Here is a 26,327-nt window from a genome sequence, read left to right as displayed (position 1 = left end):
TAAGAAGACTATATAGTTAGCAAATAGTTTTTCTAACTCTTGCTGACTTAATTATAAGGTAGTGTTTCATCATCCTTGACATACTGGTTTTAGGCATTAGAAAAATGCTTTCTTTGAATGCCTTTCAAGTGAACACTAGTGCTTTAAATGACGCTGGCTTTTACCAGATAACTCGAATTAGTGCCGCCCTCTGTCTCTCAGGGACACACAACAGAGGTAGACCCAAGAACATTAAAAAAATAAGTTCAAAATTACACAGCAGCAAGTGAAGCTTTCCCAGATGGAATGTGTTCCCTTCTTATTAACCATTTCTAACATGCTGAATTCCAAAAGGCAGTCCATGGACATATGCCTAGATTTGTCCATTAGTACTAATAAAGTTACAAAAAAACAGATGAAGCACTGATCTTAAATTAGAACTCCCTCATCATATAAAAAGCCATTGTTTACGCCAGTATATCCAGGTGTCAAATGAATTATAAATGCTAGCTCACTGTTTCATAATAGCAACATCTGGCAGATTTTTTGCTTCTAAAAGAAATTGGCTTAGCTCAAATGATATCATTACAGGACTTCCTTTTCTTAAAATAGCTGAGCCAAATTAAAAAAAAAAAAGATTAAATAATACCAGGAGAAAAACATATGAATAGTATTAATGAAAACATAAAGAAAGCATCTCGTTTATTTCAGCATTAGAGTAAATCTTTGAGGGCATCTTAGAACATTTTCACTATTTACTACTTTGAGAAAAACAACTGACTTGGATTTCAAAGTTTATTCAAATTGTAAATTGATTCATTCTGGTCTGGCTTTATGATGTGATTCTCCTCATGGTTACCTTAAGCCAGCACTATGCTAGGTCCTACCCCAAAGAGAAAAGCTATTTGCCTTTTGAAGATATGAGCCTTCCTTGTGACCACATATGTGAGCAGCTAAGCTGCCCCCACACAGGTTGGTTATTCTAAAATTTATCCAATAATGTTGGCAAAACAGCAGTAGTTGATGGATTCTTGGTATAGTCAAGAGTTTCTGATATCTGCTTCCTATTCAGTTGCAAACTGCAAGACTGAACATAATCCAATCTGTTTTATAACAAGGCAGTTTTGCATCAAAGCTTTTAATATTTGAGGCCATATAATATGGAAGGATGTAACATAAAGTATACAATTAATGTTTGTTAAATCTTAATTTGTGAAACAACAAAAATTACTGTTAGCTACATACTCTTCTAGGATCTGTTTAACCATATCCACAGTTTTTCACATGTTGATATATAGTGTCTCTTGTAGCTCAATATTTATAATTCTGAAAGCAGAATCCAGTTTTAATGTATTGAACTTTACTTCCAAAATGTTGACCTTTCCAGGGATTTGAGTCATAGCTTATTTTTATGGGCCTTTAAATTTTACAAAGTACTTAATGGCACATGGGCAAAAAATAAGACCCTATAAATTCATGTTTCTACAAATTCCATTTCAGATTCTCTTCTTATAAATAAGTGAAGTTGGCAGGTTTCACCCCATAATGGAAAAACAAAACTAAAATGTTTCATGCAGTTTAGTCTTTTAAGTGTGTATGCTTTTTAACCTGCAGCTAAATAAATACAAAATTACTGAACAACAAAATCCAGATGATGCCTGAGAGAAGTCTAAAACTCTGTTCGTCAGCATACTTAGGGAAATGCTGACATAGAATTAATTTATTAGCTGAAATACCTATCATTCCCAATTCTACATAATATAGTAAGGCTAAATTTATTTGAAGCACACTTGCCTTTAGGCCCCCAAAATCTTGTGGCCAATAAAGAAAACTATTGAAACCAAAAGCTGTTCTTTGAGAATATCAATAAAGTTGATAACCCTCTAGCAAGACTGCTTGAGGAAAAAAAGACATAAATTACCACTATTAGAAATGAGAAAGATGATATCACTACAGCTTCTACAAATATTATAAGGCTAATACTGGGCATGGTGGCTCACGCCTATAATCCCAGCATTTTGGGAGGCCAAGGTGGGATCACTTTAGCCCAGATTTCAAGACCAGCCTGGGCAAATAGCAAGATCCCACCTCTAAAAAACATAATAAATAATTTTTTTAAATCCCTGTTAAGCAAATGAAAAGACAAATCACACAGTGGGAGAAAATATGTATAAACCATATATTTGCGGAAGGACTCATCTGGAATACATAAAGAAACCTTAAAATTCAACAATAAGAAACCATTTTTTAATTTTTTTATTTTTGAGATGAAGTCTTGCTCTTTCACCCAGGCTGGAGTGCAGTGGCAAAATCTCAGCTCACTGCAACCCCGCCTCCCAGGTTCAAGCAATCCTTTCACCTAAGCCTCCCAAATAGCTCGGATTACAAGTGTGCACCACTACACCTGACTAATTTTTGTATTTTTATTAGAGATGGTGTTTCACCATATTGATCAGGGTGATCTCAAACGCCTGACCTCAAGTGATCCACCTGCCTCAGCCTCCCAAAGTGCTGGAATTACAGGCATGAGCCACTGTGCCCAGCCAACAACTTATTTTTTTAGGGGGCAAAACATTTGTACTGACTTCACCAAAGATATACAAATAAGCACATGAAAAGATATTTGATGTCATTCTTCATTTAAAAATGCAAATTAAAATCACAAGAGTCTAGGTGAGTTCCATTGACAAAGGAAAAGAAGCCAATGAACTGGACAAATTGAGTCACTGAGGTGCAGGACTCAATGGAGAAAGTATGATTTTTCTTCCGGAAATCTAGGCACCAGTAAGAATTCAGCCATGTCATAATTTCTTCATACATTATGGAAGAAAGACATCTCAGAAAATTCCTTTTGTTTCTTAATGTCAGATTCCAAAATTGGTATCTAGGTACTAATCAACCCAGCCTTAAGGTCTATCTGACTTTTCTTTTTCCACCAAAGAAATGTTTACATGCTTGTTACTTTAAGTGTTGCTGAACAGTAAAAAACAAATTGCTCTGCATATTCTCTTCTGCTTCCAGTAGACCTGATCATTGACCCCAGTTTGGAGGCAGATTATTTTTCAACCCCAAACAACAAGTGCAGGTGTTACTGTGCCCCAAGCATGTACACCATGATGCTGTCTCCAGGCACCAATTCCAGTGGAGTGAGTGAAAGATGCCTTGGAAAATTGTCTAACCTTTCTAGCATAATTGTAGAAGGCTTGTGGTGAGGCCAGTATACTGGGCTATGAAAACATTTTTTCACTTGTAAAGAAGTTTCACTTTTAATCTGAGCACATGAACTCCTTGAAATGCATGTAAGTTCAACTTAAGATCATATTTATTATTTCCATTCTACTTTTACCTCAGAAGTGGGTCTTCAAAATTGTATTCCTGATAGATTAAATATCAGAATAATCAAGAAAAGATACAAGTATGTGTGAGGCATGTCGTTTCTATGGAGAATAGTCATTGAGAGAATTTTTATTTTGAGGCTTTCTTTAACAAAGATTTTTAAAAGCGATTTTAGAACATACTGTGAACTAGATCAGTAGAACTCTTCCTCCCCTGGAAACAGTGAGTGAGGGGCAGGCCTGTGACTCCTGAAAGTTCATTCCAAGGGCTGCTGGAGCAGTTGTCCTTGGAGCTCACCCTGCCTGAGCACACTGCGGATTTCTCCCCAAGACTCAGATGGTAGGGAACCAAGTTCCATCCTTAGTTTCCCTGTCCCCTTCTTATGTTCCACCACCCACAGTCTGAGTCACCCCTCTCTCCATTACTGGCTCCTTTGGGGTGGGACTATTGATTCCAAAGCAACAGCTTAGACTGGAGAGCTCTGTATGGCATTACAAGGACAGGTTGAGGGGGAAACTTAAGGTCTGAGCTAGGCTTAAGAAAAGAGGCAGGAAGGCCAGAGAACCAGGCCTACTGGAGAGTCAAACCCAGGGCCACCTTTGCTGTGCGTAAGTATCAGTAGGGGCAAGCATTTGAATGAGAATTGTCTTATTAAGGGATATGGTTAACTACTGAGATACACATAGAGGGCTAACAAAACAAGGAAATAAAAGGTATTTTTAAATGTTGATCCTTAATTATGTCAGATATGCTTGTTTTATTATAACTATAAACTCTTCAAGGTTAGCCTTTATCATTCATTCAGAGATAGGGTCTCACTCTGTCACCCAGGCGGGGGTACATTGGCACAATTATGGCTCCACTGCAGCTGTGAACTCCTGGACTCAAGTGATCATCCTCCTCAGCCTCCTGAGTAGCTGGAGCTACAGGCTCATGCCACCACACCTGGCTAATTGTTTTAATTTTTGTAGAGGAAGGTCTCACTATGTTGCCCAGGTTGGTCTCAAACTCCTGGCCTCAAGCAGTCCGTCTACTTTGGCCTCCCAAAGGTGCTGAGATTACAGTCGTGAGCCACTGCACCCAGCCAGCCTTTGTAATTAGTTGCTCACACTGCATGATCATAGGAAACCCATGATATCTTATCCCTTCATTTTCACTGATGAGAAAACTCATACTTAGTACAAATGCTTATAGTTCTAAAAACCTGGAGTATGGCACACTACCTAGCTATTCAGAGCCAGGTCCCATGGAAAGCTCTGCTGTCCTTCGGAGATATGATGCAACAGGAAGGCATTGGCTCACATCAAGGAAGCAGTTCCATGGTTTGCAGGCTCACTGCACAGGAGTCAAACACTCTTTTTTTTTTTTTGAGATGGAGTTTCGCTCTGTATCCAGGCTGGAGTGCAATGGTGTGATCTCGGCTCACCGCAACCTCCGCCTCCTGGGTTCAGGCAATTCTTCTGCCTCAGCCTCCTGAGTAGTTGGGATTACAGACACGCACCACCATGCCCAGCTAATTTCCTGTATTTTAGTAGAGAAGGGGTTTCATCATGTTGACCAGGATGGTCTCAATCTCTTGACTTCGTGATCCACCCGCCTTGGCCTCCCAAAGTGCTGGGATTACAGGCTTGAGCCACCGCACCCGGCCCAAACTCTCTTTTAATGCATCTTCCTAAAATCCATTTTATTTTGCATTACTTATAAGCTAAAATTTGAGTTCAATTAAAAAGCCAGTAAGAAAATGTAGAAAAAAGCCCTTTAATCATCACAGAAAACCAGGTTCTTAAACCAGATGATAAATTTTGATAAATCAGTGATATCCAGATCATGACCTAATTCCTATTTGTCCACTGGACAGTCAAGATACTACACACATGCCTGCTCACTTTGGCCGAGCCAGCTGACTAAGTACAGATCCATATTGCCAAATTAAACATGGAGGGGAATGCTGACTTTTAGACAGCTTGCCTGTAGTGTTAATTTGAACCAGCTTTTAAGCAAGTATAATTATGACTGGAACTTATTTCAACCAAACAATTTTCTAGCTGGTCATGAGAGATTGTTTAAGAAATATAGAGGTGAGATTGCAAGGTGGAGTGGGGAGTGTCACAGGGTCATCAGCCTACCCTCTGCCAATGTGAGATGGCTCCAGTCTGTATACAGTTTGCCTAAAGCATGCTATAGCTCAACGACCATTCCAACCTTTGCCCAGCCTTCTGCCTCCCATGTCATTCCCTCATTCCTATTCCTGTGCCCAGTGACCTCACTGCCTAATTTACTGATGATTAGGGTTAAAAGACATTAGCTCCTGCCCTTTCCCTTGGCACTTGAACTACCATTCTCTTGCCTACCTTTCATCCATCCTTGTTTCCAAAGCTGTTCCCTAAATCTAGCCCTGAGCCTCATTGATTCTTGCTTTTCCAGGATCTTACTCTCTTAGTTATTAGCTAACAAATTTTTCTAAAGTTTGTTCTCTCTATTGGCTCCTTCTGGATTGCCTGAATAACAGTTAAGACCCTGTGCTCTGGAGCAAACAGACCAGGGCAAAATCCCAGCATTGCCAGGTACCAACTGTCTGGATTGCCTTCAGACATGCACACATTTCTTTTGACCAGAAAACATCTCTTGCTGTCCCCTTAAGCCACCACCTTCTCTTCTCAGTCCTTTTCATTGCCAAACTTCTGTAAGAACAATTCTTCTTGTTATATGTCACACTGTTACACCACAGGTGCCTGGAAATCAAGAACCATACTTATATTTATATCACATGTCAAACACAGTATAATGTAGTGAGTGGGGTAGAGACTTTGGAGCCTAATAAGCCAGGGTTAAATTTGGGCTCACTATGCTTATGTAAATTTAATGTTTTTTAAGGTTAAAAAAAAATTGGGACTCACTAATTATGGTTTAATGTCATTGGGTAAATGTCTTAATCTTGCTGATCCTACGCTTTCTCAATTGTAAAGTGGAGATAATAATAATGCCTCTCTTGCTATGTCGTAGAGATTAAATGAGATTATGTTTCTTTAAAAACCCTCATCTGGTGTCTGGCACACAGTAGGTGCTCGGAAAAGCTGGTTCCCTTCCCATCTCTACTCATGGTAGGGATTCAGATATTTGTGGAGTGAATGACTGAATGGTTTCCTGCATGTTTCAGTTAAGCCTCCACTTTGTGTTCTATTTAATTCTTACTCTTTTCTTTGCCTTGTGTGTTTCAGGTTCACAACCAGTATCCAACTGAGTTTGAATTCAATCTCTATTACTTAAAGTTCTTGGCTTTCCACTATGTATCTAATCGCTTTAAAACATTTCTCCTGGATTCAGACTATGAAAGATTAGAGCACGGTATGTGTTTGTATGCCCTTGTTTTATCTTTTTTGTTAGCTCTGCATGTTTTTAATGAAAATTCTAATAATGTAACTACCCTAAAGAGTGACAAGCTGAGTTAGGGCTTAACTATGACCTATGAATGTAGGGGAGTGAATAAGTGGCCAAATTCTGAAATTATGTACCATGTTAGCTCTTGGCAGGTGATCATTCCTATAGCACCTTGGTACGATTAAATACATTTACTATTTTAATACCTCAAAGTGATCACACTGTTTGAGAAGAAACATTTGACTCATAGTTTTTCCAACCCTGATGCACTCTAGTAGGAAGGGTGCCTGGCCGTCGGAGGCAGCTTGAATAGCAGTTAAGGCCCTGTGCTCAGGAGCAAATAGACAAGCGTAAAATCCCAGCATTGGCAGTTACCAACTGAATATTTTGGAGAGGGGTTAAGTACCTCTCTGAGCATCAGTTTCATCTTTAAAATGAGGACAGTAATAGTACCCAACGTGTCAGGGCCATGATGATCACATGAGGAAATAGTTGTAAACTCTTCACATAGTCACTTAGCCTCTTAGTATAGTCACTAGCACATAGTAAGCACTCAATAAATTTTAGACATCACTATCATTACTAATGATAGTGATGAACTATTATTTTTAATAGCAATGATAATTATAATTAGTAGATTCTGAAAGTCAGCCCCTGTAAAAACATTTCCCAAGGGGATTTTATATTCTTTCTTTTGTTACTGTTACGGGGGAGAGGAAGAGAGGATATGCATGACTATTTTTGTTAAGCAAACAAAAATCAGCTCTGTTCAATACATTATATGTATTCGGTATCATAAAGAGGACTCTTAATTCCGAGAAAATATTTACTGATGTTCTCAGTTTACAATCTGAAATCAGGAAATACTGCTTTTCAGGGCATGCCGCTGAAATTGTCTAGTATGATAGTTCCTACTTTTGATAAGGGAAACAGTACTGGTGAGACAATTTCCCATCCTGTTTATACTTCCAGACTTTTGTTGACTCATGGAATTTTTATTCTTCACATCACAATCAGAAACTTTAATTTCTTAAGCATCTTTATACCATGTATTGGGAAGATATCAAGTATAGCTGGTCACAGCTGCCCCAGGCCTGGTCTTTTTTTCTTTTGACAGAGTCTCACTCACTCTGTCTCTGAGGCTGGAGTGCAGTGGCGTGATCTTGGTTCACTGCAGCCTCTGTCTCCCAGGTTCGAGTGATTCTCTTGCCACAGCCTCCCAAGTAGCTGGGATTACAGGCCCATGCCATCATCCCTGGGGAATTTTTGTATTTTTAGTAGAGAGGGTTTCACCATGTTGGCCAGGCTGGTCTTGAACTCCTGGTCTCAAGCAGTCAGCCTGCCTCAGCCTCCCAAAGTGCTGGGGTTACAGGTATAAGCCACCATACCTGGCCAGGCCTGGTCTTAAGTGGACTGACCTGACCTGTGGGGGTCACCATGTCACTCAACTTTATCACTGAAAGGAACAACATGTGCAAACACTGGTGGGAGTAAAATGCAGGTTTTTGCCTTTTTGGAGTAGTTGTGTGGTTTTTTTGTTGGGGGGGGCAGTGGTTTGTGGTTTTGTTTTGTTTTTTTGAGGCAGCATCTCGCTCTATCTCCCAGCCTGGAATGCAGTGGCAGGATATTGGCTTACTGCAACCTCCATCTCTGGGACTCAAGTGATCCTCCCATCACAGCCTCCTGAGTAGCTGGAACCACAGGCATATGCTCCCACGCCCACCTAATTTTTATATTTTTTGTAGAGATAGGGTTCTGCCATGTTGCCCAGGCTAGGTTTTTGGTTTTTCAATAAAGCAGTTTGTTTTGCTAAATTAAGCTGATCAGCAGATTACCTTAGCAGTGTGCATATGTGGCCAAAGATCAAGGCTTCTCCCATAGCAGATGATGGTTCTCTTCATTAGAGAAACAATAAGGTCTAGTGCAGTGGTTCTCAGACCTGACTGAACATTAGAGTCACCTGAGGAGCTTTTAAAACTTCCAAGGTCCAGGCAACATCCCCAGCCACTTAAATCAGAATCTGTGATAGTAAGGCCCAGGCATCAGCAGCTTTTAAAACTCCCCTGGTGAGGCCAGGCATGATAGCTCACACCTGTAATCCCAGCACTTTGGAAAGCCAAGGTGGGTGAATTGTTTGAGGCCAGGAATTCGAGACCAGTCTGGCCAATATGGCGAAACCCCATATCAACTAAAAATACAAAAATTAGCCAGGCATGGTGGTGCACATCTATAATCCTAGCTATTCGGGAGGCTGAAGCACAAGAATTTCTTGACACCAGGAGGCAGAGGTTGTAGTGAGCTCAGATTGCACCACTGTACTCCAGCCTGGGCGATAGAGTGAGACCCTGACTCAAAAATAAAGAATAAAAGATAAAAACTCCCCAGGTAAGGCCATTATGCTGCCAAGTCTGGGACCCACCACTGGTTCCACATATAGAGCCATGGATCAAGGGTCAGAAAATGTCAGTAACTTTGGGTAAATTACTTCATCTCTGAGTCTGTTTCCTCATCTGAAAAACTAAACAAAGATAGTGGCCGTGCCTATCACACAGGGCTGTTGAAAGGATTAAATAAAATGATGTGAATACAGGGATTTGGTATATATTGAAAGATTATCATGATTATTTGAAAACGTAAGCATTTACATCCTATGAAACATGTTTCCTCTTAAATCTCATGAACACAGGCTGGTGCAGTGGCTCACACGTATAATCCTAGCACTTTGAGAGGCTGAGGTGGGCAGATTGCTTGAGCCCCAGGAGTTCAAGACTAGCCTGGGCAACGTGGCGAAACCCCATCTCTACAAAAAACAAAAATTAACTGGGTGTGGTGGCACACTCCTGTAGTCCCAGCTATTCAGGAGGCTGCGGTGGAAGATCACTTGAGTCCAGGAGATCATGGCTACAGTGAGCTGAGATCATGCCACTGCATTCCAGCCAGGGTGACAGGGTGAGACCCTGTCTCAAAAACAACAACACATAAACATGGATTTCAAATGCTGGAATGTCAATGCTGAAGCCTTAGTAGAAATCATCTACCCTGCCCCCTCTCTGGATGTTAGGCCACCTACCTAATTAACATCAAAGAAGCCTAGTTTTGTGTCCCTAGTCCAGACTAGGTTGCCTATTTAAGGTCTGTTCCTTTTTGTGTTCTGGTGGATGCACTAGTTATCAAGCCTACGGTGAAACCTTGTTTAGGAACAGCTGTGGTAACTACCCTTTATCTGCCAAGACGATGAAATGGAGAGTAAGTAATCTCAATAACTGCTGTTAGAATTCATCAGTAATTTTTTTTTTTTTTTTTTTTTTTGAGATGGAGTCTCACACTGTCACCCAGGCTGGAGTGCAATGGCTCGATCTCAGCTCACTGCAATCTCCACCTCCTGGGTTCAAGTGATTCTCCTGTCCCAGCCCCCCAAGTAGCTGGGATTACAGGTGCCCACCACCAGGCCTGGCGGATTTTTGTATTTTTAGTAGAGACTGGTTTTAACCATGTAAGCCAGGTTGGTCTCAAACTCCTGATCTCAAGTGATCCTCCTGCCTCGGCCTCCTAAAGTGCTGGGATTTCAGGCGTGAGCCACCACACCCTGCTGAGTCATAGTTTTTAAGATTTTATCAGAAAAGCTTAAACACAATGAATTCTCCTGTGCCCTAAAAGTTTAATATGTTGATTATTACATACTGGATTATAGGGTTATAATTTGATAGGATTTGGCACTAGCTGTCTGATGATTTGTACTGTTTTTAAGGTATTCCTTGTATATATACATGTTGCCCTAAGACAGCCATATGGATATTGTAAAAAAAAGTCCATTGGACTTTCTTCCAGTTACAAGTTGTTACAATAGCTATAAGGAACAGAGGGCCAGGTATTGCATCTCCTCTTCTGGTTTCAGCTTACTGTCTACAAAGGTGCCTAAAGCCTATTTCAACTGGAGCTGACTACCACACAGCCCTTCAGTCTAATCCATGCCTCAAGGCACCAAATGGAACAATACACAAGGCGGCTTTCAAAATCTTACTGCAACCCCTAGAGTAGTTGCAACTTTGGACATTGGAGTCACTTGAACTTTTTTTTTATTTTTTGAGACAGATTCTCACTCTGTCACCCAGGCTACAGTGAAGTGGCACGATCTTCGCTCACTGCAACCTCTGCCTCCTGCATTCAAGCAATTCTCCTGCCTCAGCCTCCTGAGTAGCTGGGATTACAGGCATGTGCCACTACACCTGGCTGATTTTTGTATTTTTAGTGGAAACGGGATTTCACCATGTTGGTCAGGCTGGTCTTGAACTCCTGACCTTGTGATCCACCCACCTCAGCCTCCCAAAGTGCTGGAATTACAGGCGTCAGCCACTGTGCCGAGCCTGGAGTCACTTGAGCTTTTAAAATAACTAATATCTGGGGCCATCCCCAGATATTCTGATTTAATTGGTCTGAGATGAGACCTGGGCATTGGGATTTTTTTAAAGCCCTTGGTTTTTTGAATGTATGACCAAGGTTGAGAACTACTGCACTGGACTCTGCAGTTAAAAGGTAGAGAAGAAACTGTTCATTAGTCTTAGGGGCCCCATATATTATAGAATTTTATGCCATCTTGGGCTTGAGACATTTTTTTCTGATAAACTGGTAAAATGCATGTTGATTTTGACTGAGTCACTTCATTCCAAACAAGACAGCACTGCTGAGACACCATTCCTGGTCTTTAAAGAAATATTTTTTGTCTCACCCCGACACATTTTCCTCCCTATTAAAAACAAAGTGGGCTCATGTCAGTAATAGATTGACTATTTGAAAAAGGTATAAAAGTTCTGCTTTTATTTTTAAGTCAACCAAGGACACAGACTACGCCCCTCTGTCATCTAGAGTGTCAGTGACCATGATCTGTGGTATATATAAACTGCTAAACAAGAGAACACTCTAAATGGCTTCCTGATAAATGGCCAACAACTTAAAACAGAAACATAAAATTATGTTTTTTACTGAGTTTCATCAAATCAACTCTGAAGTCCTTCCATTTTCTCTTGACAGCTGTAGAATGCCTCCTGCATGGACTCCTTTGAATCTAGATAGAGATGCAGGATGAGGGTTGGAAGAGTCATGATGGACTGCTCGCTGCTGAGGCAAACTTTATCAGATGCTTCCTCCATCTGGATTTGTTTCCCTATATAGCTATGAAATTCATTACGTCTTTAGCTTTGCAGTTATTTTCTAAGGTTTTCACACAAATGTTGCTATTTTTAGAGCCATGAAAACAATTTCCAATTTTTTATCTGCTACATGCATCATACTTGTTTAGGCAAAGTGTTAATTTATTTAATTTTGTTTTGTTGGATTTTTTTTAATTTACAGGAACTTTATTTGATGATAAAGGAGAAAAGCATGCCAAAAAAGGAATCTGTATTTGGGAGTGCATTGACAGGATGCACAAGAGGAGTCCCATTTTCTTTAATTATTTATATTCACCACTGGAAATAGAGGTAGAGTAAGAAATCATTTATGTTTCATTTTCTGAAATTTTGTGTTGAGTTTTTCTTAGCTTAGTATATATAAGCTGTTTAATACCTTTCTTAGCTTAGTATATATAAGCTGTTTAATACCTTTGAAAAAGCTATTTCAAAGTTTGAGACACTATACGTTTGGGTTGTGATAATGCCACAAAAATGAGGAACTGGCCCCCAAAACCTAGAAGGGAAAACTTCTAGAGAATCAAAGCAAGGCAACTTTCCCCAGGAAGAAAGAACTAACAAAATTTGGCTGAGCGTGGTGACTCACACCTGTAATCCCAGCACTTTGGGAGGCTGAGGCAGGTAGATCACAAGGTCAGGAGCTCAAGATTAGCCTGGCTAATGTGGTGAAACCCTGTCTCTACTAAAAATATAAAAATTAGTTGGGTGTGGTGGCAAATGCTTGTAATCCCAGCTACTAGGGAGGCTGAGGTCAGAGAATTGCTTGAACCCAGGAGGTGGAGGTTGCAGTAAGCCAGTATCATGCCATTGCACTCCAGCCTGGGCGACAAGAGTGAAAACTCCACCTCAAAAAAAAAAAAAAAAAAAAAAAGGAACTAACAAAATTTGAAATATCAACAGGTGTTCTAAGCTGAAAAACCTTAAAATACCTTAGAAAAAGTTTGTTTAAGTCCATCAGTACCAAAGCCGCCGTGGAAGGACCCCTGTAGGAAGCAGAAATGTTTGGAGCCGAGCCCAAGAAGGATAACATATCTCCCCACCATGCACATCTACATAACACATGCTCCGGAATGGAACAGACTGGTCCGATAAGCAGTTCCACCATTACTTAGGGCCAAGAGAGTCCCCTCTCCCAGGCCCCAATCATAGAACCCTAGTCTGGCCTTCTTCTAGCTGCATCCTCATGAAGTGAGGAGTACAAGAAACCAATGGTACATGCCTAGATGCCCCTCTTTCATCTAAACCATGTTCTGGGTACTTCAGAATTTTTGCCCAAATTCAGGCTGCCCACCAGACTACTTCTCCAAGTCGGTCTACTAAGTCAGTGCATGGACCTCAAGGCCCAAAGAATGGTAAAAAGTGGCAGGTTTGATAGTGGACAGAGTTTGACTTTATGGGCTGGGGTATACATAAACATTCATGTAAGACTCTTAGAATATAAGTTACGGGTGGGAGAAGAAGAGTTAGGCCAAGGACTGGGACCTGGGGCCAGCTAACCTAGTGCCACCACTTGCTAATATAAAGTTCTAAGGAATCCAAGAATCCTCTATTGAACTTGACCTTCTGGGTCATTAGGAAGTTATATTTCCTAATGGATTGAAAATTGTTTTAATAATTTATTTTGATGTATGACTTTTAAATAGTTAGACATATGGATTTGAACCTCCATTCACACTCTTCCTCCCCTGGACTCTACAGATGTTAGGGGCTCGCCTGACAGTGAGCTTTGGGTTCAAGATGAAACTGTATTTCTGTTTTCTTTAACAGGCCCTGAAGCCCAGTGTAAATGTCTCCAGCCTTAAGAAGTGGGATTACTACATAGAAGAGACCCTGTCCACAGGCCCTTCCTATGACTGGATGATGCTAACCCCCAAGCACTTCCCCTCCGAAGACACTGACCTGGCTGGAGAAGCTGGGCCCCGGAGCCAGAGGAGAACAGTGTGGCCATGCTACGATAATGTGAGCTGTACTCAGCCCGATGCTTTCACCAGCCTTTTCAGTGTAAGTCAACTGTAGATACACACCTAGGGGCACCATGGGCACCAGAGGCATAAGGCCAAAGAAACCAGGCTAAGCTAAGAATGGTTTATAAACTTCAGAACATGGCTTTCCTTACTTTGGGCTAAGGTTATGGTAGCACCCTCCCGGTATGAAGAAAACAGATTTGCTCCCCGTCATTGTGGGGGACCAGGCTTCACTACTGGAAAAGAGTCTCAATAAAAGTGATTTTCCAGCATTACAAGGAAGCAATCAAGCAAATGGAGCAATTTACTCTTTCCGGCAGCTTCCCAGCTGTTTTAGTTGCCCGAAGAGCCTTAGTCAGGCCTTGGCTGTGGCTTTTGTGGGTGCTTTACTTCCTCTAGTCAAAAGTGTGGGTAGTTTCAGTGGCCTGATGGGAGTGCTACCAACCATCTTCTGCAAGGAGTGTTCCAGAACAAACCCATCTTGGCAGTAGCCAGCCTGAGGAGTAGCTTTGAGCCTTGATAGGGGCCAGACAGTTCCTGAAGAGTCTTTCCCCTCTGGTTTCCTGACCAGGAAGAGTATACTTCAGTGTCATACTGTCACAGAGGCAGCTGCTCTGATCTCCAGCATCCCTGTCAGAAGGGATATCTGTTTCCTTGGGCATTTCTTGGTTCATTCTTTCCACATCTGGTTTGAATCATCAGAGTTGAGGGGTTCCTCCTGTCAAGGACAGACTTCTCATCTACCTCAGCTTTTAGGGCTGGGCCACAGGCCCAGTGCTTGACCTCTTGCTTTGGCTATCAGATTTCCCATGGGCTGCCCAACAGTGCAGATGTCTGAGATATATATTTCACATCCTAGTATGTAAGCTATCCTGTACCAAAAGGCCTAGTTGTAGGTCCTAATAAACTATCTTTGCCACAGTGTGGCATACCAGCTAGAGCTGTCACCACTATTCCTGGCTGGGAGACCTCTGAGGCCCAGGTCCACCACTTTCCTCAACTGCCCTCTGACCATGCTGCTCATCTGGGCCTAGTACAGAAGCAGTGTGGCTTTGGGGCACATCCTGATTTCCATGAGATACTGATCTATCAAAAAACTTTTAATTTCTTGGCAGGAAATTGAAAAACTGGAACACAAATTAAATCAAGTCCCTGAGAAGTGGCAGCAGCTGTGGGAAAGGGTAACCGTGGACCTTAAAGAAGAACCAAGAACAGATCACGTGAGTTGGCAGTGCCCCTTGAGAGCTACTTCTGAGCTTTCTGAGGGTGTTAAATCAGGTGGAGCCCACTGCCACAGGTGACAAGACCCAGCTAGGTTTATGTCCAGAAGGGGAAGGGTCATGCCCTGGGGGTCCAAGGCAGAAAGTTCCAAATGACTGAATACTTTCTGAGTGTCTCACTTCACCACAGTGACATAATACTTATGCCTCAGCACCCTGAATCCAAGGGAAATTAGTGGATTCTTTTCTATCTCAGTGCCTCTGTGGTTTCAGCTGATCTTCCTCCACATGAGGGAGGAGGGAATGCCAAGACCATGTTTGCTGCAGAGAAAGTATTTTAAAACAACAAAATATGCTACCTTCTATTGTTCACAATCCCTTTTCTGTTTCTCACTTAAACATTTATTGTCGGGTGCAGTGGCTCACACCTGTAACCCCAGCACTTTGGGAGGCTGAGGCGAGTGGATCATGAGGTCAGGAGTTCAAGATCAGCCTGGCCAAGATGGTGAAACCCCATCTCTACTAAAAACACAAAAATTAGCTAAGTGTGGTGGCACATGCCTGTAATCCCAGCTACTTGGGAGGCTAAGGCAAGAGAATCACTTGAACCTGGGAGGTGGAGGTTGCAGTAAGCAGAGACCTCACCACTGCACTCCAGCCTGGGCAACAGAGCAAGACTCTGTCTCAAACAAAAAAACTTTTATCATAAAAATATTTTAAAACCAAATATTCTTGTTTTCTGCTTCTTACACTCCATTTCCTACTTCTGATTTAAGAAACTTACCAAGTACATAATATATGTGGAAGGGTCTGTGCTTAGTACCATACACACATTCCCATCTTATTTATCCACTGTGAGGGATGTTCCCTCTCCTACATGAGGAACAGGCACAGAGATCATACAGCTGCAACGACCAAACGCACATCAGACTGCCTCCAAATGCAACAAAAGGAAAATTAGGACAGATGAGTGTTCTGAAGAACAGTTCGGGAAGAAGAGGTCAGTAGGCTAGATGTTGTTATAGAAAGGTCAGGAAGAATGGAAGGTGGAAGAAAACCTTTGTGGTAAAAAGAGACCACCTGGGGCTCTGTCTCTTACCCTCAAATAGCAATTCAGGAGCTGTTATCAGACGGACAACAGGTAGGTGATGTTTTAATGCTTTTGAGAAAAATAATAATAGCTTATTTTTTTCTGATAATGAAAGGTATGTTCATTTTTTTTGAAAGAACACAAAGTTACAGAAGATGAGAATTACTCACAATTTATAACTTAGAAGTAAACCACTATGCTGTCAAACTTATTTTATTCTTATAAACCCACAAATAAAAGAGATGTACTAGACATACTATTTTAAACCTGCTTTTTCACTCCACGTTGGCATACATGTCCTTCCATCTGTTACTGTGTATAAACCAGTGTCTTTTTTTTTTTTTTTTAATAGATGGGGTTTCACCATGTTGGTCGGGCTGGTCATGAACTCCCGACCTCAGGTGATCTGCCCACCTTGCCCTCCAAAGTGCTTGGAATACAGGCGTGAGCCACCATGCCCGGCCTAAACCAGCATCATCTTTATTTTTTTTGAGATAGTCTCACTTTGTTGCCCAGGCTGGAGTCCAGTAGCATGATCACAGCTCACTACAGCCTCAACCTCCCAGGTTCTCGTGATCCTCCCGAGTAGCTGGGACTACAGGCACATATCATACCTGCTCACTTTTTTGTAGTTTTTGTAGAGACAGGGTTTTGCCATGTTGCCCAGGCTGGTCTCATGCTCCTGGACTCAAGTGATCTACTCATCTCTGCCTCCCAAAGTGCTGAGATTACAGCTGTGAGCCACCACCGGCCATAGCAGCATCATTTTTTAATGGCTGTCTAGAATTCCATTGTATGGAAATGCCATAATTTGTTTAATGTCCCGAATAATGGATGTGTAGATTGTTTCCAGTTTTTTTACCATGATAAATGATAAATGACTAACTCTAGGATTGATATCTTTGTACATTATCTTTGCTCATTGGTCCAATTTTTTTCCTTGAGATAAATATTTGTAAGTGAAATTTTCTAGTGGATGGCTTAAGTATCTGTAAAGCTTTCCAAGTTCCTGTCCTGTCTTTTTCAGTCCCAAAGATACCTGTGGAGGTCCCCAGGAATTGTGTCTACCAACCTGCCTTCCTATCAGAAGAGGTCTCTGCTACATCTCCCAGATAGCAGCATGGGGGAGGAACAGAATTCCAGCATCTCCCCATCCAATGGAGTTGAGCGAAGAGCAGCCACACTCTATAGCCAGTATACATCCAAGAATGACGAAAACAGGTGACATGCTGAACACTGCTTGGTGTGCTGAAGACTTCCCCACACCACTTGAGGCTAAACCACAGGTCCCTCAATAAGCTAGGCCTGTGCAGTACAGCCTTTTATAAACTTTAAGTGGATTTGCTTTAAATGTTTTAGAGGTTTCTTTGAAAAGAAAAAAAAAAATTACAACTTAAAATAATGCCAAGAGGTTGTAGTTATTTGTAGTTGAGTCCTGATGGCTCTTATCTCATGTCTGCCAGAGTATTTGAGGGAATATGTGTTAGCCAGCACTTTGTCAGTGGCAGACATCAGAAATCCAGCTTATGCTAGCCGAAGCAAAAAGGAATTTACCCACATAAACTAGGACAGCCAAGAGTATGCTAGCTTCTCACACAGTATCTTCTGTCCATTTCCTGGCTCTGCTTTTCCCTCTCTCTCTGTTACATCAGTCCCAACATGGCATGAAAGATGGCTACTAATCATTCCAAGCCTCACAAATGTGGTAATCCCAGCAGAAAGCAGCAGAACTCTTATTGGCCTTTTTTGGATCATCTAGGGGAAATAGAGACTGACAAAAACGACATCCCCTCCCCTTAACGGCATTTTTTAAGTGTAAATCAAAATTAACTCTCCTGTCGTCATTTCTTCTAGGTCCTTTGAGGGAACGCTTTATAAAAGAGGGGCTTTGCTGAAAGGTTGGAAGCCCCGTTGGTTTGTTTTGGATGTAACAAAACATCAGGTAATACTCTTAAAGCCAAAAGAAATTACTTCTGTCTAGGCTAGTCCCAGTCCCTGGCTATTATGAGGCTCTAGCAGAGAGAGATATTCCTCATGTACACACTGCTCTCTTAGTGCCTCTCATATGCAGTCTGGAGGCGTTTTTTGTCTGGAGACAGAGTTTCACTTTTGTTGCCCAGGCTGTAGTGCAATGGCACAATCTCGGCTCACTGCAATCTCTGCCTCCCAGTTTCAAGTGAATCTCCTGCCTCAGCCTCCCAAGTAGCTGGGATTATAGGCATGCACCACGGCACCCAGCTAATTTTTTGTATTTTTAGTAGATGTCCCTGAGTAAGGACAATAGCTTTCTGAGGAAGTGTCCCAAGTAGCTTGGCCTGGTACATGCAGGCAGAGGCAGCAACAGTTGAGCCCAGAGCATACAGCAATAACTTTTTTTTTTTTAATGAGATGGGGTTTCACCATGTTGGCCAGGTTGGTCTTGAACTGCTGACCTCAGGTAATCCACCCACCTCGGCCTCCCAAAGTGCTGGGATTACAAGCGTGAGCCACCACGCCCGGCAACTTTTTTTTTTTTTAATGCTCAAATATCTCTTGTTGCCTGCTCTTAAAACCCAGGGGAGGGGATTCCTGAGGTTTTCAGCCTGTTGCATGCATACCATATGCACATATAAGCCTGTGCCTATGAATAATCCCCAGAACACAGGTTACTTTCATCCTTGAAGCAGAAAGCATCCATTCAAAACAGAGGGCATTAATTTATTCTACAAACATTGAACACCACCTCTGTGCCCATTTCTGTACTGGTTACTAAAGAAGGCACTGTTACCCTTCAAAGATTGCGGCAACAGAGAAGTAACAGGGCCCCAAAAGAGGCAGAAGGGGATGTGCCCACCCAAACTTGGAAGTCACTGTGGGCAAATATTAGATTGGACCTTGCTGACTACCTCAAGAAATCTTTTGCCTATTGTTAGGTTCTTGGCTATTCCTGTAGCAGTCTCTGCAGTCCTTAGCATCATAGTCTTTACTCCAGTGATTTCAAGGGATAGGATTCCTACCCACACCTCCAGCAACTCTGCACCCTGCATTACTGAAAGCTACATTGTCTCCTGTTTTCTGACCACAGGCCTTACTCTGCCTTGGAACTGACCAGTTAGCCTTGAGGCTGAGGCTTACACATTTTGATTCTTAATGCGTTTATCTATAAAATGGAGTCTGTTAGGAAAGACCCGAACTGTTACTCCTATACAGTGCTTTGGTCAGACCTGCATCTAGAAGATTCCTTCCAAATGAAGACTGTATTTGGGGACTAGCTTTTCCTCTGTTCAGGGAGTTTCATAAAGATTACAGAGTAAGGCTGGGTGTGGTAGCTCATGCCTGTAATTCCAGCACTTTGGCAGGCCAAGGAGGGCAGATCACCTGAGGTCAGGAGTTCGAGACCAGCCTGGCCAACATAGTGAAACCCCATCTGTACTAAAAATACAAAAAATTAGCCAGGTGTGGTGGCACATGCTTGTAATCCCAGATACTGGGGAGGCTGAGGCAGGAGAATCACTTGAATCTGGGAGACAGAGATTGCAGTGAGCTGAAATAGTGCCATTGCACTCCAGCCTGGGCAACAAAAGCAAAACCTTGTCTCAAAAAAAAAAAAATTACAGAGTCTTTGTGAGACAATATAGAGAATTTATGTTCAAATATACAAATGGAAATCCTTTTAGGGAGCCACACTCTGAAATCATAGAGCCTATACTATGTAAAAAAAAAGTTCCATTGAACTTCTAAATATAACATAGGAGAATGTCATAATTTTTCTATAATTTACAATTACATCAAATTATACCTGTATTCTTACCAGTCTTCTGGACTTTTTTTTTTTTTTTTTGACATGGAGTCTCACTCTGTCGCCAGGCTGGAGTTCAGTGGTGCAGTCTCAGCTCACTGCAATCTCTTGCCTTCTGGGTTAAAGCAATTCTCCTGCCTCAGCTTCCTGAGTAGCTGGGACTACAGGCACCCACCACCATGCCTAGCTAATTTTTGTATTTTTAATAGAGATGGGGTTTCACCATGTTGCCCAGGATGGTCTCGATCCCTTGACCTCGTGATCTACCCACCTCTTCCTCCCAATGTGCTGGGATTACAGGCGTGAGCCACTGTGCCCGGCCCTCTTCTGGACTTCTTTAACATGAAAGATACAGTTTTTCCACTTAGCCCTGCTCATACCATGAAGAGAAACAGAGAAAAGTCTCAGGCCAGAACCACAGTGTCAGAAGCACCAGACATCTTCCTGCCATGTATGCTAGGGATTAAAATCCACAGATTATAGCCCAATAAGGCTTATTCCTTAGCAGTTTGACTTTTTTCTTTTTTCTTATTCCAAAAGCCAATACATGCTTATTATGCCACATTCAAACATTTCATACAGATCTACAAGTCCCCTGTGTAGTCAGGCTATTTATTGTGTTCTTTAAAAATCATTTTATATCTATATGCTGTTTGGAACTTGATTTTTTTAAATGTCTTGAACAGTTTTCCTCTATGAGTTCTATATAAACTCATAAAGATCCTCTGTATTCTTTTTGAAAAGCTGTATAGTATTCCATTTTATTGATGAATTTTCATTTAATGTATTCACTGCAGCATGAAAGATAAATATGTCTTTTCCAATGTTTAGCTGATAAAGCTAGAGGAAACCTCTCCATACATGTTTCTTTGCATGCTTGTGGGAAAGAATTTCTGTAAGACTACTTTTTAAAGGTGAGAAAGGTATTTCAATAGGCATAGGCATAAACCTTCTAAATTTTAGTTGACATTGCCAAAGTGTTCCCCAAAAAATTTCTAACCAATTATATTCACACTGGTAGTATTTGAGATTATCTAGTAACTTACCAGATAATATCAGCCATTTTTAATATTTCTTATTCCAAAAGTAAAATCTCATTTATTGTCCTTTACTTGTCTTTGATTAATGAGGTTGATCATCTTTTCAGATGTTTATAGGTCATTTGTATTTCTCTGTGACTTGCCTGTTGAGATATTTTGATCATTTTTCTACTAGATTGTCTTTTTTCTTATCAATTTCTGGAGTTCTGTATATTACTAAACATTAGCCCCCTATTTATATGTTACATTTACTTTTTACAGTTGCTAGTTGACCTTACTATTTTTTGAGACAGGGTCTTACTCAGGCTGGAGTGCACGATCTCAGCACTTGACCTCCCAGGCTCAAACAATCCTCCCACCTCAGCCTCCTGAGTAGCTGGAACTACAGGTGTACACCACCATGATTGGCTAATATTTGTATTTTTTGTAGAGACAGGGTTTCACCATGTTGCCCAGGCTGGTCTCGAACTCTTAAGTGATCTGCCCACCTTGGCCTCCCAAAGTGCTGGGATCACAGGGATAAACCACCGCACCCAGTCTTAATTCTATTTTTTAAGATATAATGCATTTATTTGTTTGATTTTCAAACAGTACATAAGTCTTTTCCCCAAATGCTTTCTCCAAGCCACCTAGTTCTTCCTAGAAGCAATAAGTATTATTAATTTTTTGCATATTCTTCCGGGCATAGTTGAGCACATATGTAACCAAGGTAGAAGGTTTTCAAATACAGTTTGAAAAGCCATGTCATTTTCTGTTTCTGTATCTCTTATATCTCATTTTTGTATCCTTTTGGTTCCAGCTGAGATACTATGACTCAGGTGAGGACACGAGCTGTAAAGGCCACATTGATCTGGCTGAAGTAGAAATGGTCATCCCTGCTGGCCCCAGCATGGGAGCCCCAAAGCACACAAGTGACAAGGCTTTCTTTGATGTAAGTTGATCTTACTTCACTTTTCCTGGCTCTGCCTGCACATCTTTCTGTCTCCAAGAATTATGGGGCCCTCAGAGGAATTGATGGTGACTACAAATGGATGACAGACCCCCTTGGCTATGGGAATTATTCCAGAGCTTGAACTCAGCACTACTGACCCCAAGGCTATCCTCTCTTGCTGTCTGTGTGTCTCAGAAAAGCCGCATACTGCTTTGTGCAAAAGGAGTCCAGCCGCACATGGAAACAGATGAACTCGTTAAATGTTGTTCGTTATTTCGGTCACCACCTACTTTCAAGAGCAAATGTATTCAGTGGTCTTCATGCTTGACCATCCATAAAAGACTGTCCTTAGTCACATATGATAACTATCTACCCTAACATCTTCAGCAGCCCTTAGGGGGCCATGGGGCATTTATAGGCCACATAATAGGAGACTTATGTAGTCCTGGGAGTCAAGCTGGGTTTCATAAAGAGGATAGGTCATCCTCTAGGGCCTTGCTCAGGGACCCTGACAGTGGGCTTCCAATATGGCTCCAACTGAAGAAAGGGGACACAAAGGCCAACTTTATGGTGTGGATGAATCTCAGGCATCCCCCTGGAGCACAAGGAGCTCCCTCACCTTTAATGCATTGGTGCAGTGCATGGGAGAGGTTAAAGGCACCATTCATTGCTGACTCTTCCTCCTTAGTCAAAGAAGACACCAAGAAAATGCAAAGTAAGGCACTCCCAGTGTGCCTTCTTTTTCTGCCAATACCCTTCTGTCAGCAACCCCTATGACTCTAGAGACCAGAAAAGTAAAGGCAATGACAGTATGGTAGTTGAGGAAGAAGAATTCATAGAGGTTCTGGGACAGTATGGAAAAGGGAAGGTCACAGGGATCGATTTACCACTTACCCAAAGCCATAAAACGGCCCTGCCCTTCATCGCTGGTTCTCTGTCATTTGGTTTTGTAGCTCAAGACCAGCAAACGTGTGTATAACTTCTGTGCCCAGGATGGACAGAGTGCCCAGCAATGGATGGACAGGATCCAGAGCTGTATCTCTGATGCCTGATGCCTGATGCCCATGGTCAACCCACACAGAAGAAATAGAGGAACGTATGCTGCCAGTTAGAAAACAAGCATGTTCCTTGAGGAGCTGACAAGTTATTCCAAGGCCTGAGGTTCTTCTGCCCAGTCCCCTCTTGCAGCAGTTGCAATCTCTACTTAACCTGGATAGTTGTTTCACACAGGTCTGGTCAAGAGCCCCATGCACTCCCTGTATCTTGCACTAAATTTTTCTAACAGGGTCTAGTGGTTAGTGATCAGATGTCTCCTGAGCCAACTGTGAACCTCACCCAGACAAAATGGCTTCTACCTACTTGGGTCCTTCTTCATGAAAGCTATAGATCCTTTTTTGTTCTCCAAGGTTATAATTTCCTTGGAGAGCTGTCTAACAAGCAAAAATCAAAACACTCCAAGATTGTCTCATATTCTACATAGACTTAGGTTTCCTATCAGAGGAATCTACTTGTACTGCCTGACCTTTGAGATGCTCAGTTCTCTGGTGCTCCCAAGAGGTGCTTCTGTGGTCCCTGCTTTGCCACTGGGGTTCACAACAAGAGACATCATTGTTCAGTACCAGGCAAAGAGGGAGCACACATCATTATTCTCATGGAAAATGATTATCCAGGGAATAGTGCAACAATGACCAGCCCAATAGAGGAAAACACTACTTCCAAAACACTGAATTCTCTAGACCAGAGATGCTCTGAGGATCCAGGGCCTTGTGTTCTTATGTATTTTCTTCTTCCTGACAGTTTTTTTTTTTTTTTTTTTTTCCAAAATAACATGCAAAAAAACTGAATGCACTAACTTACAAAACAGACACTGGCACTGAACTCCTAATGAAGTGAAGATGTTGGAAAGACAGAGACCAGCTATGTAGGACCACACACACCTGTGACAAGGGCTTGTGTAGATCACAGTCACACTGTGGCATGACTGGATACCCAAACTACACTTCTACACATGAAAGTAAGAACTGTTTTTAGATTTTCTTTACTTTGAGATCTTGTGTTTGTTTAGCTTAAGACCCAAGAAATGCTGTTTGCTCATGGTAAACAGAAACAGCGTCTTTGCTACAACCACTGGCACCAGCTGGCGTCATAGGTAGCTACATCATTGCATTTGTTTTGAAATGTTAATATGTTAAATACTAAACTAATATTTCAAAAACGTGTATATATGATTTCTATATCCTTGTTTTTCAGATAGCCTGCTTATAATTTAATATAAATTAACTGATTCATTCATAAGATTTTAATAATGAAATGGTTCCCTTTTTAAAAAATAAAAAATACTTTCTTTGTAGGTTAAAAATAAATCAGAGGCTGGGTGTGGTGGCTCACACCTGTAATCCAAGCACTTTGGAGGCCAAGAAGGGCGGCAGATCACCTGAGGTTGGGAGTTCAAGACCAGCCTGACCAACATGGTGAAACCCCGTCTTTATATTAAAAAAAAATAATTTAAAAAATCGGATTTTCAAATTTAAAATTGTCTACACACTAGGAAATAGAACTGTGTTAATATATAAGAAATTTGGAGATAAGAATGAAGGACTTTTCTATCATTTCCATTTTATAAATTGCCACCAGTGAAAATGGTTTTTGCACATTATTTGTATTTTTCTTTGTATATGAAAAAATTTTTTGTACTTTGTAAAATATGGAGCCCATTGTACCTTCAAGCTATTTGAGACTATACACAGCGCTGCTTTTTTAACTGGATGATTTTAACTTTCATGAAGGCATTACATTGCCTTACATTCACTAACCACCTTGAATTAAATTTATTTCTTAAGAAAAAGCATCCCTGCTTTACTGTGAAATAAAGTTCATTCTGCAATGCACAGCACTCAAGAGAGTAACACTCAGGATTCATACATGGGACTAAAGGTTCAAGAATAAAACAAAGCATGACCCACTTTGTACCTTAATTCTCCTAATGCTATCACTGCCCTTTGCTCAAGAAGTAACCAGGATATTTATTAGACATGCTAGCATGAGCTTCTGGGTCCCAGACACACTTCTGCAGAGTTTAGGTAAGAGACTTGAGGCCAAGATTCTCACATATGCTGCCACTACTACCACTGCCTCTAATAAGCTGTTTGAAATTGGTTAAGTCCCTTACCTATTCTGGGTACATTCCACCACCTACAGTATATGCTAATAATCTGTGAAAATTTTAGGCATGAGACACTGAAGTTTCAAATGATCAATGATTTCATTCTAGACAATACTTTCTTTGTTAAGCCCATGAGTTTACCTCATGTAGCCAACAGAGAATGCAAGTTTTCATCTCAAGGCTGAGCCTTTAAGTCCTTTGACATCCAGAGGCCTCTGATGTAAGCAAGAGGGCCCCAAAGAGCCACTGAGGCTCAAGGTGAGACAGTGACATATCCTTCTTGAGCTTTCGGTTCTCCTCAGTCTCAAAAGCATGCTGATCTAGCCAAGGGCCCTCAAGCCTTTCCTTGGTCCTAGGCCTCTCAACAGCTACCATTATGCTTTGCTATGTCCCTGAGATTCAGTGAGGAGGGAAACAACTGGGATTAGGGGTTGAGTAGAAGCTGTGTTCACAGTGTCAGTGTCTGGATGCCTGCCCTTCATTCCTCAGGTCTTATCTGTGAACAGGGAGAAGGATACTGTGTTCTGTAAGCCAAAAATAAAATTCTAAGCCCCCCAGATGACTAAATGGACCCTATCAGCCAACAGGATTCCAAAGAAACCTGAAAAACCAGTTCCAGCCATGATGCTGGGGCAAGCAGGTGGACAGGCCTCATTATACCCACTCCCTTTTGGGGTTTAGACACAACTGATGAGCATTAATATTAAAACGGATCTGAAGACTAAAGAAATAGACTGTCACTGTAAGATACCAAATTCCAACCTGACTATAATATAGCATCACATAACAGATAGCAAGCACTAAAAGAAACCAAAGTTTTTTTCATCCCAAAATACACAAAATACATTTCTTTTACATATTTTGAAATGGACCCACCGAGCTATATCCTGGGGGTGGTTTATATTCTGTAGAGAATCCCTTTCCCTTCCCAAGTCTTATTCTGATCCTGAAGAGATTAGCTAAGAGTCTAGTACCTTTTTGCCTCTAAGGGCAGCCACCTTGAGACTTCATCAACCCCTTATCTTAACCCAGACACTCCTTTCAATTGATTTCAGGCTTTTAGATAATAACTCTTTCAACTAATTGCCAATCAGAAAATTTTTGAATCCACCTATGACCTATAAGCTTCGTCCTTTCCAGGCCAAACCAATGTGTACTTCACATATTGATTGTGAAGTACATATTGGTACTTCACATATTGGTCGATTGATGTCTTATGTCTCCCTAAAACATAAAAACCCAACTACCTTGGGCTTGTATTC

The 26,327-nt window shown here is 41.4% G+C and overlaps 1 protein-coding gene and 1 long non-coding RNA gene across 6 annotated transcripts in view; one reads left to right on the top strand and one right to left on the bottom strand.

Moving 5' to 3' along the window:
- The window catches only part of SBF2 (SET binding factor 2), a 495,691-nt gene extending 470,944 nt beyond the window's left edge, over positions 1-24,747 (top strand). For all 4 annotated transcript variants that reach the window (XM_054242060.2, XM_054242059.2, XM_002755039.7 and 1 more), the window contains 8 exons: positions 6,534-6,660; positions 12,043-12,170; positions 13,647-13,880; positions 14,959-15,063; positions 17,181-17,374; positions 18,008-18,095; positions 21,771-21,902; positions 22,856-24,747. In XM_054242060.2, the coding sequence (XP_054098035.1) occupies positions 6,534-6,660; positions 12,043-12,170; positions 13,647-13,880; positions 14,959-15,063; positions 17,181-17,374; positions 18,008-18,095; positions 21,771-21,902; positions 22,856-22,954 (1,107 nt within the window). In that variant the 3' untranslated portion in view covers positions 22,955-24,747. The remainder of the gene's footprint in view (positions 1-6,533; positions 6,661-12,042; positions 12,171-13,646; positions 13,881-14,958; positions 15,064-17,180; positions 17,375-18,007; positions 18,096-21,770; positions 21,903-22,855) is intronic.
- The window catches only part of LOC118145816 (uncharacterized), a 167,323-nt gene that overhangs the window by 119,977 nt on the left and 21,019 nt on the right, over positions 1-26,327 (bottom strand). The gene's annotated exons all lie outside the window — the stretch shown is intronic.

This window comes from Callithrix jacchus, chromosome 10 (assembly GCF_049354715.1).
Source record: "Callithrix jacchus isolate 240 chromosome 10, calJac240_pri, whole genome shotgun sequence".
NCBI lineage: Eukaryota > Metazoa > Chordata > Mammalia > Primates > Cebidae > Callithrix > Callithrix jacchus.
Note: the sequence above shows the minus strand (reverse complement) of the source record. Positions and strands in the feature narration are given on the sequence as shown.